General features: G+C 39.9%; 1 protein-coding gene across 1 annotated transcript in view; it reads left to right on the forward strand.

Annotated features, from left to right (window-relative positions):
* The window catches only part of CFDP1 (craniofacial development protein 1), a 128,682-nt gene that overhangs the window by 1,937 nt on the left and 113,270 nt on the right, over positions 1–13,475 (forward strand). The window contains exons 2-4 of the mRNA XM_045987864.1: positions 9,373–9,490; positions 10,973–11,192; positions 11,729–11,856. Coding sequence (XP_045843820.1) covers positions 9,373–9,490; positions 10,973–11,192; positions 11,729–11,856 — 466 coding nt within the window. The remainder of the gene's footprint in view (positions 1–9,372; positions 9,491–10,972; positions 11,193–11,728; positions 11,857–13,475) is intronic.

A 13,475-nucleotide genomic window follows, 5' to 3' on the forward strand; every position in this document is an offset into this window, starting at 1 on the left:
TATAAGTCGTCTCCCAAGGCAATCAGATTGAGTAAAGAATCGTTTACTTTCATGTTGAAGTCCATCTTTGCCTTCTGACCTCTGGTTTGCCTTGGTCTTATCACTTTTTAAAATTTTATTTATTTATTTATAAAAGATTTTATTTATTTATCAGAGAGAGAGAGAGAGTGAGCACAGAGGCAGAGGGAGAAAAGCAGGCTCCCTGCTGAACAAGGAGCCAGGTGTGGGACTCGATCCCAGGACGCTGGAATCATGACCTGAACTGAAGGCAGCCGCTTAATCAGCTGAGCCACCCAGGCGTCCCTGGTTTTATCACCTTTTTTTTTTTTTTTTTTTAAGATTTTATTTATTTATTTGACAGAGAGAGATCACAAGTAGACAGAGAGGCAGGCAGAAAGAGAGAGAGAGGGAAGCAGGCTCGCCGCTGAGCAGAGAGCCCGATGCGGACTCGATCCCAGGACCCTGAGATCATGACCTGAGCCGAAGGCAGCGGCTTAACCCACTGAGCCACCCAGGCACCCCGGTTTTATCACTTTTAAACGTAGGATCTCCTGTCCCCATCACCACTCTGGGTGTTCCATTTATCTCCCTTTTCTGTTGGATTCCGTTTCTTGGATCTTGTGTTACCTTTTTTTCTTGGTATGTTCCACCAAAATGAGAATAAATTCTCAACTACTTGAGGACAGAAGATGTATAATAGATATTCAGGGTGTCAAAATAGTATTTCTAAAAGTAATTATGTGACCCCCAGGGCATACCTGATACTTTGTCTGGTACAGAATTCTGTGTTTTGTAATAATAATTCTAGGCTTTATAATGATATGGTAACGATAATGATAGCTTTCCATCAGAATGTTAAGGGTGTTGTTTTATTACTTGCTAGCTTCCAGTGTTTCAATTAAGAAGTCTGTTTTGCTGATTTCTGTTCACTTATATAAGACCCGTTTGTCTTTGGAAGCTGATAGAATCTTCACTTTATTCCTGTTTTTTCTGATATTTCACAATGATGTACTGTGGTATGAGTCAGTTTTCATCCATAGTGCTTGGCTTCTGGATTTGGGGGGGGGGGGGTAATTTCCTTTCTTCATTTTATGTTATTTTTCTGGAAACATTATTCAGATATTGACTCTTATTTTAGATCTTCTGGACTGGCCCTCTAATTTTATCTCCTATTTTCTCTCTTTTTTTTTTTTTTTTTCAAGATTTTGTTTATTTATTTGACAGAGAGAGAGACAGAGGGAACACATGCAGGGGGAGTGGGAGAGGGAGAAGCAGGGTTCCTGCTGAGCGGGGAGCCGGATGCGGGCCTCAGTCCCAGGACCCCAGAGTCATGACCTAAGCCGAAGGTAAATGCTTTATGACTGAGCCACCCAGGTGCCCCATATTTTCTAACTCTTTTAACTTTTTTTCCCACTTAGTGGAAGAATTCTCAGTATCTTAAACTCTTGTGTTTTTTCCTCCTTTCATATTTTTAAATTTGAATAACTTTTTTCTTCTCTAGTCATTTTTTATAGCTCATGTTCTCATTTCATAGTGAAGTATCTTACTGCTCTATGGGTATTGATACTAATTTAAATTTTTTGATGTTTAGCTTATGTACGGTACAATTTATTCTTTTCAGTGTACTGTTCTATCAGTTTTGATAAATACTAGAGTTGAATGACCATCACCAAAATTAACAGTTCCAGGCCCCCCCCCCCAAATAAAACATAGACCATGATACCTGAATAGAAACAGTTTTGGGGTACCTGGGTGGCTCAGTGGGTTAAAGCCTCTGCCTTTGGCTCAGGTCATGATCCCAGGGTCCTGAGATCGAGCCCCACATTGGGCTCTCTGCTCAGCAGGGAGCCAGACACCCCCCCCCCACTTGTGATCTCTGTCTGTCAAATAAATAAATAAAAAGAAACAGTTTCATTTCTTCTTTTCCAATAGGTATGCCTTTTGTTTCTTTTGTTTGCTTTACTGCTCTTGATAAGACTTCCAGTATGATGTTGAATGTGGTGAGAGCAGACATCCTTGTCTTGTTCCCAGTTGTAAGAGGAGATTATCAGTGTTTCACTATTTACTGAAACCCATATTAACTATGGGTTACAGATGCCTTTTGTGTCTGCGTGTTTTTTTTTTTTTAAGATTTTATTTATTTATTTGACAGACAGAGATCACAGGTAGGCAGAGAGGCAGCCAGAGAGAGAGGAAGGGAAGCAGGCTCCCCACTGAGCAGAGAGCCAGATGCAGGGCTCGATCCCAGGACCCTGGGATCATGACCCGAGCGGAAAGCAGAGGCTTTAACCCACTGAGCCACCCAGGCGCCCCTGTGTCTGCATGTTTTAAGTCCATTACATTAACTAACACATTACTAGCTCACTCACATAACACTACTGAGTATGTGCTCTTCTACCCATTTTGCAGACAGAGAAATTGAGGCACAGAGAATTTAAGCAAATTGCGCAAAATCATTCAGCTACAGAGTAGCTGAGCTGGGATTTAAACCCTGGCAGTGTGTGTATACTGCTCCTCACCGAGGCATTTTATCAGGTTAAAGAAGTTCTCTCTACTCTTGATTTGCTGAGAGGCTAATTTTGTCAAATGCTTTTTTTCCATCTATTGGTAGGATTATGTGTGATTTTTTCTTCATGTTAATATAGTGCATTACAGTGTTTGGGATTTTAAAATTTTGTTTAAAAATTAAAAATTGATTTTTAAATTTTGAACAGCCTTTTAGTTTTGGGATAAAACTCATTGGGTCATGATGTATTATTCTTTTTATACATTCTGGGGTGCCTGGGTGGCTTAGTTGGTTAAGTGTCCAACTCTTTTTTTTTTTTTTTTTTAAAGATTTTATTTATTTATTTGACAGAGAGAGAGATCACAAGTAGGAAGAGAGGCAGGCAGAGAGAGAGGAGGAAGCAGTCTCCCCGCAGAGCAGAGAGCCCGATGCGGGGCTCGATCCCAGGACCCTGAGATCATGACCTGAGCCGAAGGCAGCGGCCTAATCCACTGAGCCACCCAGGCGCCCCAAGTGTCCAACTCTTGATTTCGGCTCAGGTCATGATCTCAGGGTTGTGAGATCCAGCCCTGAACTGAGCTGCACAGTTAGCATGGAGTCTGCTTGAGATTCTCTCCCCCTCCCCCTCCATCCCCCTCTGCTCCTACTACTGCTTGCCGGCACTCCCCCACCAAATAAATAAATAAAATCTTTTTGTACATTGCTGAATTTTGTTTGCTAGTATTTTGTTGAGAATTTTTGTATCTGTTTTTGAGGGATGTTTGTTTGTAGTTGTAATTTCCTTGTCTTGTTTTAATATCAGATAATACTAGCCTCATAATATGAGGAAATATTTCTCCATGGTGATTTTTATTCACCCTGTGTATTTTGGTTTTATTAGATACTTTCTCAGATTTTCAGTAACTCTTAGTTGTTTGGCTCATGTTTAACCACGGGGGACTAAAAAGGTGATTAGATAAAAAGGTGATTAGAAGGTCTGAGTCCTTGGACAAGATATGTTCATTGTGTTCTTTTTTTTTTTCTTTTTCTTTTTCTATAGGGATGTTATTCTGCTTCTTTCTCCCTCTCTCTCTCTCTCTCTTTTTTTTTTTTGTTACAGTAACTGCATGCAATTTGATCATTTTGTGCATGTGTATAATTTAAAATTTGCTTATCTCTTATCAGTGGACTTGAGCATTTTTTACATATGTAAGATCAGAGCCGTATTTTTCTCCTTGTCTGAACTGTTTGCAATATTTACCCATTTTTATGGGGAAAAAATAACCTTATATTACTACAAAAGTAGTGTGTGAGCTTTGTAGAAGATGAGAAGATTTGGATGGTTAAGCACAAAAAAAAGAATCATTGCATTCCCACCACCCATGCATTATCAATATTAGTCCTTTAGAGAATCCTGTAGTGGGGTGCCTGGGTGGCTCAGTAGGTTAAAGCCTCTGCCTTCAGCTCAGGTCATGATCCCAGGGTTCTGGGAACGAGCCCCACGTCTCTGCTCGGCGGGGAGCCTCCTTCCTTCTCTCTCTCTCTCTGCCTGCCTCTCTGCCTACTTGTGATCTCTGTCTGTCAAATAAATAAATAAAATCTTTAAAAAAAAAGAAAAAAGAATCCTGTAGTGAACTCTGATCTTTTCTACACCCAGGTATAGATATTTGTATTTTAACCCCAATTTGAAGTCATACTTTTTCAGGTTACTTTATAACCTGCTTTTTTTAGTGAACAGTCTCTCCGTGTTCATTTCAGTAAACTTTGGACTCATCCTATATACAGACTTTGTTCAGATTTTCCCACTTGACCCTGAACAGACTGTAGCTTGTTTATTCAAATCGCAGTTAGATTCAGGGCTACCATATCATCTCGTTGTCCCATCCTTTAAATACGTTTTAATCTAGCATGGTCTGTAATGACACTGATTTGCTTAAGAGATCACGCAGTATGTCCTGCAGAATGTCTCTCCTTCTGGATTTGCCTTATGGCTCCCTCCTGGGTATTTTAGGTTATTCCTTTGTCCTTTGAATTTTCTGTAATTCTGGAGCTCTGAAATTTTTGGAAGTTAGATCTGGATGCTTGGTAGGTTCATATGAAATATTTTTGGCTAGAATAACTTATAGCTGACTGTGTGTTTCATAATGTATAACATCGAAAGATATACAATCCCAGGTTGGTTCCCATGGTTGCGACCACTGGATTCAGGGGATGAGAGCCCACCCCTCTATTGTGTAATTGTTTCTTCCCTTGGAACTGAAGTATTCTGTGTTGTAATATACTTAATGGTTAAAACTTCATTTTTTGTGAACATTCCAATAATTCTTGCCTAAATTACTATCATTACAGTGTGAAAAGTGATATTTTTCTAATTCTGTGGTTTTTCTACATTTATTAGTTGATATTCTTTTGTAAAGTATTGCTTTCTCTCATCAATTGGAACAGGATAAATGTTTGATTATTCTTCTTTAATTATTAACTTTCAAACTAGGTAATAATTTTAATAGTAGCTTTAAGTAGTATAAACTTTTTAAAAAAATTTTTTAAAAGATTTTATTTATTTATTTGACAGATAGAGATCACAAGTAGCAGAGAGGCAGGCAGAGACAGAGAGGGGGAAGCAGGCTCCCTGCTGAGCAGAAAGCCTGATGCAGGGCTGGATCCCAGGACTCTGGGATCATGACCTGAGCCGAAGGCAGAGGCTTTAACCCACTGAGCCACCCAGACGCCCCAGTATAAACTATTTTTTAAAGATTTTTAAATTGGGGCACCTGGGTGGCTCAGCGGGTTAAAGCCTCTGCCCTTGGCTCAGGTCATGATCCCAGGGTCCTGGGATTGGGCTCTCTGCTCAGCAGGGAGCCTGCTTCCTCCTCTCTCTCTCTGCCTGCCTCTCTGCCTACTTGTGATCTCTATCTGTCAAATAAGTAAAAAATCTTTAAAAAATTTTTTTAAAAATTACTTATTTAATTGAGAGAGAGAGAGCACACGCACAAGCTGTGGGAGGGGCAGAGGGAAAGGGAGAAGCAGACTCTCCGCGGAGCAGGGAGCCAGACACGGGGCTCAACCCCAGAACCCCTGGGATCATGACCTGAGCCAAAGGTAGATGCTTAACAGACTGAGCCATCCAGGCACCCCTATACAATGTATTTTTTGTCTTTTTTTAAGAAAAATATAAAGGACTTAGAGATTTTATTGATTGTGTTTTAGTCTACTAACAGTTACTCCTTTTAATGTGACCCTTTATTCTTTTTTTTTTTTAAAGATTGTATTTATTCATTTGACAGAGATCACAAGTAGGCAGAGAGGCAGGCAGAGAGAGAGGAGGAAGCAGGCTTCCTGCTGAGCAGAGAGCCCGATGCGGGCCTCGATCCCAGGACCCTGAGATCATGACCTGAGCCACCCAGGTGCCCGTGACCCTTTATTCTTAAATAGCTTCCTTGCTTTCTGACAGAGCAAGGTGTCCCAGTTTCACCTTACGCTTTCCTTCCCTCAGACCTGAAATTAGCTGGGAGCCCTTTTCATCATGAATCGTATCAAGGTATATAATCTGGACTCTGAAGAGATGCCCATTGCTACCAAAGTGACATTGTTTCTATGCCACTTCAGTGAACAGAACTAGAAAATATTTATCCTAAAAAGAGTTAGAGTTCATATTGATACTTTTTTTTCTTAAAGATTTGAATTTTAAGTAATCTGTACACGCAGCATGGGGCTTGAATTTACAACCCTGAGGTCAAGAGTTGCCTGCTGCACCTACTGAGCTAGCCAGGCGCCTCTCACGTTGATATTTTAGTTCAGTTTTAACATTTGAATATTCATCAGATTTCTTTGATTTTTATAATCGTGGGTCATTTCTCTTGCTTTGAAGATCTGGATCCCTGACAACATAATACTTACTTGCTTTAGCCTATTATATAAAGGAAATAGTTTCAAAATACCAACATTGGGTGCCTGGGTGGCTCAGGGTCCTGGGTTGGGGCCTTCATTGGGCTTCCTGGTCAGTGGGGAGTGGTCTGCTTCTCTTTCCCTCTGCCCCTCCCCCCCGCCATGCTCTTTCTCTCTTTCAAATGAGTAAATAAAATTAAAAAGAAAAAAAAATCAATATTACTACACAGAATAGAGTTGTTTTTTATTTGTTTGTGTTGTCATTACAATGGGTCTTGCTAAGGGTGTATAGTCAAAATACTGTTTCTGAAGTCTTTGGAATAAATCCTTCCCTTGTCAGTTTTGTTATTGCTTCAAACATTCATTCAAACAAGTATTTGTTTATTTAAACTGTTCTTAATTTAAGGGCTTTTCAAAATTCTTCAGAAAGATAAACACAGAGAGTTCTTGCTTCTACGCCTGACTATCCCACTTTGTTCTACCCTGACCCTTATAAGATACCTATTTTCATTAGTATTTTGTTTATCCTTCCTGTGTTGCTTTTTGCAAATATAAACTAGTACAATGCAGCTACATATCTACTTAGCTTGTAGGTTTGTGCTTTTTAAAAGTCTTTTTGCTGTAATGATTTTACTGGGGTTTCAGGGGAAGCAGAATGACATTTGTGTCTTCAGACTGCCATCTTCGCCGGGAACTCAGTCCTTTGTTCAGGAAACACTTTCACTTATCACTTGGTGTGTGGTATTCAGCCTTGAATGTGTATTCTGCGTATTTTCACATGACTGGCTCCTTCTTTTTTTTTTAAGATTTTATTTATTTATTTGACAGAGAGAGATCACAAGTAGGCAGAGAGGCAGGCAGAGAGAGAGAGAGAGAGAGAGAGAGAGGAAAGCAGGCTCCCTGCTAAGCAGAGTGCGGGGCTAGATTCCAGGACCCTGGGATCATGACCTGAGCTGAAGGCAGAGGCTTAACCCACTGAGTCACCCCGGCTACCCTGACTGGCTCCTTCTTATCAGCTTTGTTCTTTTTTTAAATCTCTGCCATCATATTTGTACTTTTCAAGAGTTTAAAAAAAAATTTAAAGTTTTTTTTTTAAAAAGATTTAATTTATTTATTCATTTGACAGAGAGATCACAAGCAGGCAGAGAGAGAGAGGAGGAAGCAGGCTCCCCGCTGTGCAGAGAGCCCGATGTGGGGCTTGATCCCAGGACCCTGGGATCATGACTGAGCCAAAGGCAGAGGCTTTAACCCACTGAGCCACCCAGGTGCCCCCAAATTTAAAGTTTTTTGAAAAATGTTTAAGTCACTATTTCACGAATGCCATATTTTCTCTTATTCTTGGAGGACATTATTTTTCTTTAAAGATTTTATTTATTTGACACAGAGAGAGAGAGAGCGCGTGCGTGCACAAGCAGGCAGAATGGCAGGCAGAGGGAGAGGAAGAAGCAGGCTCCCGCTGAGCAGGGAGCTCAGTGCTGGACTTGATCCCAGGATGCTGGGATCTTGACCTGAGCTGAAGGCAGACCCTTAACCGACTGAACCACCCAGGGACCCTCTTTGAGGATATTAATTATAAAGGTGTTTTGTTTTTTTTTTAAGATATTTATTTATTTATTTATTTATTTATTTGAGAAGGAGAGAGAGATCACAAGTAGGCAGAGAGGAAGGCATGGGGGGGTGGGAAGCAGGCTCCCCGCCAAGCAGAGAGCCTGATGCCGGGCTCGATCCCAGGACCCCGAGATCATAACCCAAGCTGAAGGCAGAGGCTTAACCCACTAAGCCACCCAGGTGCCAGAGTTATAAAGGATTTTGTTGGGTTTTTTAAAATTCTGTTTCTCCTGAATTCCTTTCTTGTTTTCAGTCTTGCCTTTCATTTTGGAGGCTTTCCTCAAGTGTTTGGTGGCCCTTGATTGATTGTGAGTGAAATATTTAGAAGCTGATTGGATGTACGGGAATATTCAAAACAGTACTATTTGTAATAGCCCCGCACTGGAAACAGCCTTATTGCTCATCAGCAGAAGAATGGATAAACACATGGTGTCACGCAATGACACACTGTTTCGGAATGGGGGTGAATAAACTTGAGCTACAACGAACAGTATGGATGACCAACAGAGAAGGTTGAGTGAAAAAATCCAGACACTTGAGTGTGCATCTGTTTGTTTAAGGGTCAAAGAAAGGCAAAGCTAATCTCTGGTATTTGGAGTCAGGATGGCTCTTGGATGGGGTAGTGGCTGATGCCTGGAACGGGGCGTTCCAGGGATGCTGAGGGGCCTTCTGGGAGGCTGGTTCATGTTCTGGTTCTTGAGCTGGGCCTGGTTATACAAGTGTGTTCACTTTGTGTAATTTCATTGAGCAGTACAGTAGACTTGTGTGTTCTTCAGTGTGTCTGTTATACTTCAAATAAAAGGCTACATGAAGTAAAATAGAAAAAATCCAGTTGAATCTTCATGTGGACGGGATTTATTGACTGGTGCCCACAGAGTGTGCTTATCCTGATCGTCCAGGTAACCCCCTCTTGTTGGGGATGCCTGACTGTTAGTGTCTGAAGATGGGAACTAGACATGATTGTTCTTTCTGCTGTGTCTAACTGGAAGTCTTTAGCCCTCTTTTTTGTCAAAGTCTCTTTTGATTACTTTTGAAAGATATCCAAGATACAGTGGGAACATTAATTTCTTTGAACAGTTTAGTTGTACAGTTGCAGTTTCTCTTCATTCATTCAGCACATACTTAAACAAGATCCATGTGTAGAGCATAGCAGAAATTGCAAACATTAAACATAAGTGGGTACATTTATGGAGGATAATTTGGCCTGTTGTGAAAGCCTAGATTGGGGAACTTAGCCTAGTCTTTAGGGATGGGAAGGCTTCCCTAAGGAAATGATATTTTAGTTAGAGAATAGAGGAAAGTACTAGACTTTATTTTTAATGAAAGAAAATGTTTTGTCTTGATGTGAAAACCTTTATTCCCGTATGTCTGACCACTCTATTATGTGATTGCAGGTGGAGAGTATAGTGAAGATGATGTAAATGAATTAGTGAAGGAAGATGAAGTGGATGGTGAAGAGCAGACACAGAAAACCAAAGGGAAAAAAAGAAAGGCTCAGAGCATTCCGGCCAGGTGATGCTGCCCTCAAGGCCCTTAGAAGTCAGGGACTAATGTCACAGTATCCAGATGCCTGGGATTGGTCTCATGAGTTCTTCCTATGGGGCTTCTTACCTTTGTCTATTCAAGGGAAACGTTTGGTGATATTTTAGGATTAAATTCTCAGTCTCGGGGAAGTTTTAAAAGTTTTTGAGCCTTAATTAAAAAAAATTAATTGGTATCCTGTACACTTGGCAAAAATTAAAAACTCAATTACTGCAAAAATGGGTACCCTCAGTGTATCCCTTGTTGCTTTCTTTGCCTCAGAAGAACTATGTTGTCAGACACAGCTTGTATGTGTGGGTAGGCATGTATTTCCTACTCTTTAAAAAAACAAACAAAAAGCCCCTCCAAAACAAAGAATGGCATCCTCTGCTTACAGTTTCTCATTTTCATTGTTTCACATCTTGGAGATGGATACTGTGCCAGTACATTTAGCTGTACCTTACTCTTTTCAGTGACTGCATAATGTAACATTATATGGGTCCACCTTGCATTTTGTAAGTATTCCCTTACTGAGGGACATTGAGATTATACCTGTCTTTACTACCACAAACAAGACTGCAGTGAATATTCTTTGTTATGGCTTTGTATACAGGTATAAGTACATCTATAAATCAGATTTGTAAAAGTAGAATTATTTGATCCGGAGTTAATCTGTAGTAAAAAATTTTTTCATAAAGATTAGCAAATTACCTTCCACAGGCCTGGTACTGAATTGCACCCCCCCCTCCAATTATGAAAATTCTGACAGATTATTTAGCTCAGATATGAAAAGCTTCCATAGAAGTCTGTTACCTCTCTTTGATGAGTGTTTCTTTCCTTCTGGGCGTTGAAGCAAAAAAGCAGGTTATAGTTTATAAAAAGGGAAAAAAAAGAATTTTAGGTATTAAATGATTCACTTGAAGTCAAAATAGACTAAGAAACAATTTACTCTCATAGGTCTTGAGCCCAGTTCTTTTGTCCTTGAGTTTTTCTGTAGTCCAGCTGTCAAATTTTCAGAAAGTGGGGAAAAAAGATGGGTTTCCCACCCCTCTTCCCTGCGAACTCTAGGAAGAAACTGCAAGTAAATTTAAGGCTTTCGTCAATAGAAATGTTCTCCAGTTGGGGTATATATTCTTGGAACACACTTGCTGGACAGATTGATTCAGCGAGGTGATTTTTGGGTGTTTTCTTGGTGAAAATAGCTGGTCCCGACTTGGAAGTAGAACACTGCATTTTGATTCTAAGTGTTTGGGGGAAATTGCTAACTGTGAGAGCTCAATTCTTGTTTTCTTCCACAGAATCTCAGCTTACCCCCTCTTTCTTCCCCCTAGGGTGGGTGTTGATCAGTAGGCCCTGGATTTTAAAGTTTTCTCAGGTTTGCAGCATTATGTTTGGAATTGAGGAAGGGATCGCTGAAATCATTTTGCTTGATCTCTCTTCTCTCTCCTTTTTCTTGTGACCATTGGTGATTAGGAAGAGAAAACAAGGTGGCCTCTCATTAGAAGATGAAGAAGAGGAGGATGCCAACGAGGAGTCGGAGGGAAGTAGCAGTGAGGAGGGAGATGCAGCTGCAGAGCAGGAAGAAGGCCTGGGGTCGGAGGCTGCAAGGAGGAAGAAGGAGGACGAGCTGTGGGCCAGCTTCCTCAACGATGTGGGACCAAAACCTAAAGGGCCCCCAAGTACACAAGTTAACGTAAGTTGATAGCTGAATGAGATGTAAGCTTCCCCAGAAGTACCCTAAGTTCCCCAGATAGACGTTTTTATTTCCAAAATGAGATTCAGTGTTTACAGCAGAAATCAAACCAGATGTGTTTTGATAATAACTCTTTCATGTGAAAAGCAAAGCATTCCCTATTGTAGAAAAAAATAAGCCTTTTTTTTTTTTTAAGATTCTATATATTTGTGAGAGAGAGAGAGAGAGCGAGCACATGCACAAGCAGGCAGAATGGCAGGCAGAGAGAGAAGCAGGCTCCCCACTGAGCAGGGAGCCCCATATGGGACTCCATCCCAAGACTCTGGGATCATGACCTGAGGCGAAGGCAGCGGCTTAACCAACTGAGCCACCCAGGTGTCCTGAAAAAATAAGCCTTTTTAATCAAATAAATTTCTGATAGGTCTTTAACTGTTTAAAGATGGAACATTTAAGAATAGCCGTAATAGAATTGTGGAAAGGTTCTCTTACGTTTCATCCTTATGTGAAACTGATTGCATTTCTTACCTATTTTGTAGAGAGGAGAGAATACTGAAGAGACAAGTCCAAGTAAATCATTGGTCAGAGCGGAAGAGCTTGAGAAACCGAAAGAAGCTGAAAAAGTTAAAATCACTAAGGTGTTTGATTTTGCTGGTGAAGAAGTCAGGTAAGGTGACCTTCACAAACTTCAAAACTAGTTCTTTTAAAATTTTTTTAAAATTTAAATTAAAAAAAATCTTGTTAAATGGTGTTGGACATCTGTCCTCATTCCACCCTATCATCATAATATTTTGGAAGAGTTCTTTTTCTCACTCCAGGAGAACGGTGGCTCCATGAATTATCAGGGAACATGGGAGGAAAGGTCCTTTCACATATGGTGGTGTAGTTGTGGGTATCATGAAGTATTTGGCCAAACAGAAACAAGAAAATGTAAGAGTTAAATGTTTGGTTCCACTTGTTGTCATGATTTGTGACTTTGGCTGAGTAATTTTTCCCTTTATTTTCTTACCTGTGAAGTCTGAGCCCCACTGAGGCATCTGAAATCAGGTAAAAATTGAAAGTAGTAGGAGAGAAGTTCAGTTCCCTGTATTATTTCCTGATCTTGATACTATTTTTTAAATTGATTTATAGGTTTGTTTATCACTTTAAAAAAATGGTAGAGGCCTAATAACCTCCTGGCTTTTCTAGCTGAGAGCCACATGCCTAGAATTTCCTTTTCCCTATTTATTTAAATTTCATTACTTGAAAATAGCAGATCTAAAATTTAGAGCTAAATGGGAACAGGTAAGGTACCAGTTAATAATTTTATAGGTGATCACATTTATTTTCCTTGGCAGTAATTAAGTAGACCTGTATGTTCTCTGAAAGTAGAATTTGCGTCCAAAGTTGTATTTTAAAAATACTATCTATTCAGTTATTTCATCTAATACAAATGTTGGTGTAAAGAATTTGGGCATTATTAGTTTTATAAAGGGTATGAAGCAAAACTCTTATTTTTTAATTTTTTTCTCCCCAACTTTTTCTTCTGAAATATTATACCCAGAAATGTTGCCAGTTAGCTTTACAGTGATCACCCATATACTTATTATACACATTACTGATTGCCTCTCTCTCCATCTAGATCTGTATTTCTCTTTTTGTCTTGCCTGAACCGTTTGAGAATTGCTTGTAGACATCATGACACTTCACTCTTAAATATGAGTTTCCCAAGAACAAAGGGCATTCTCCCTTATGGTACAGTGCAGCTGTAAATTTACCATAGTAAATTTCACATCATGTAGATTATTACCTACATCTGTGGTGAAGGAGGCTGATTTTAAAATTTCAGCCTGTTGCAGACCAATACTTTTGTAAGACACAATAAAAAGGAATAGCTAGAAAACTAAATTGAAAAGTTGTAGAAAATACAAGCTCATATTTTTAACAATGAAATTCAACAGACATTAACTGACATTTCAATAAAACAGTCAAAATGATCATTAAATAGGAATAGGAAAAGATTTGTATAGTTATGCATGCTGTTTACCGAGAGCGTGAGTATAAATAATTAGTATAGGAAATCACTGTTATATTTACGTTCTATAATCGAAACAGACTAAGAGTAAAATATCAATTCTTGGGGCGCCTGGGTGGCTCAGTGGGTTAGGCTGCTGCCTTCAGCTCGGGTCATGATCTCAGCGTCCTGGGGTCGAGCCCCACATCGGACTCTGTTTGACAGGGAGCCTGCCTTCCCCTCTCTCTCTGCCTGCCTCTCTGCTTACTTGTGATCTCTGTCTCTCTGTCAGA

This window comes from Meles meles, chromosome 19 (genome assembly GCF_922984935.1).
Source record: "Meles meles chromosome 19, mMelMel3.1 paternal haplotype, whole genome shotgun sequence".
Taxonomy (NCBI): Eukaryota; Metazoa; Chordata; class Mammalia; order Carnivora; family Mustelidae; genus Meles; species Meles meles.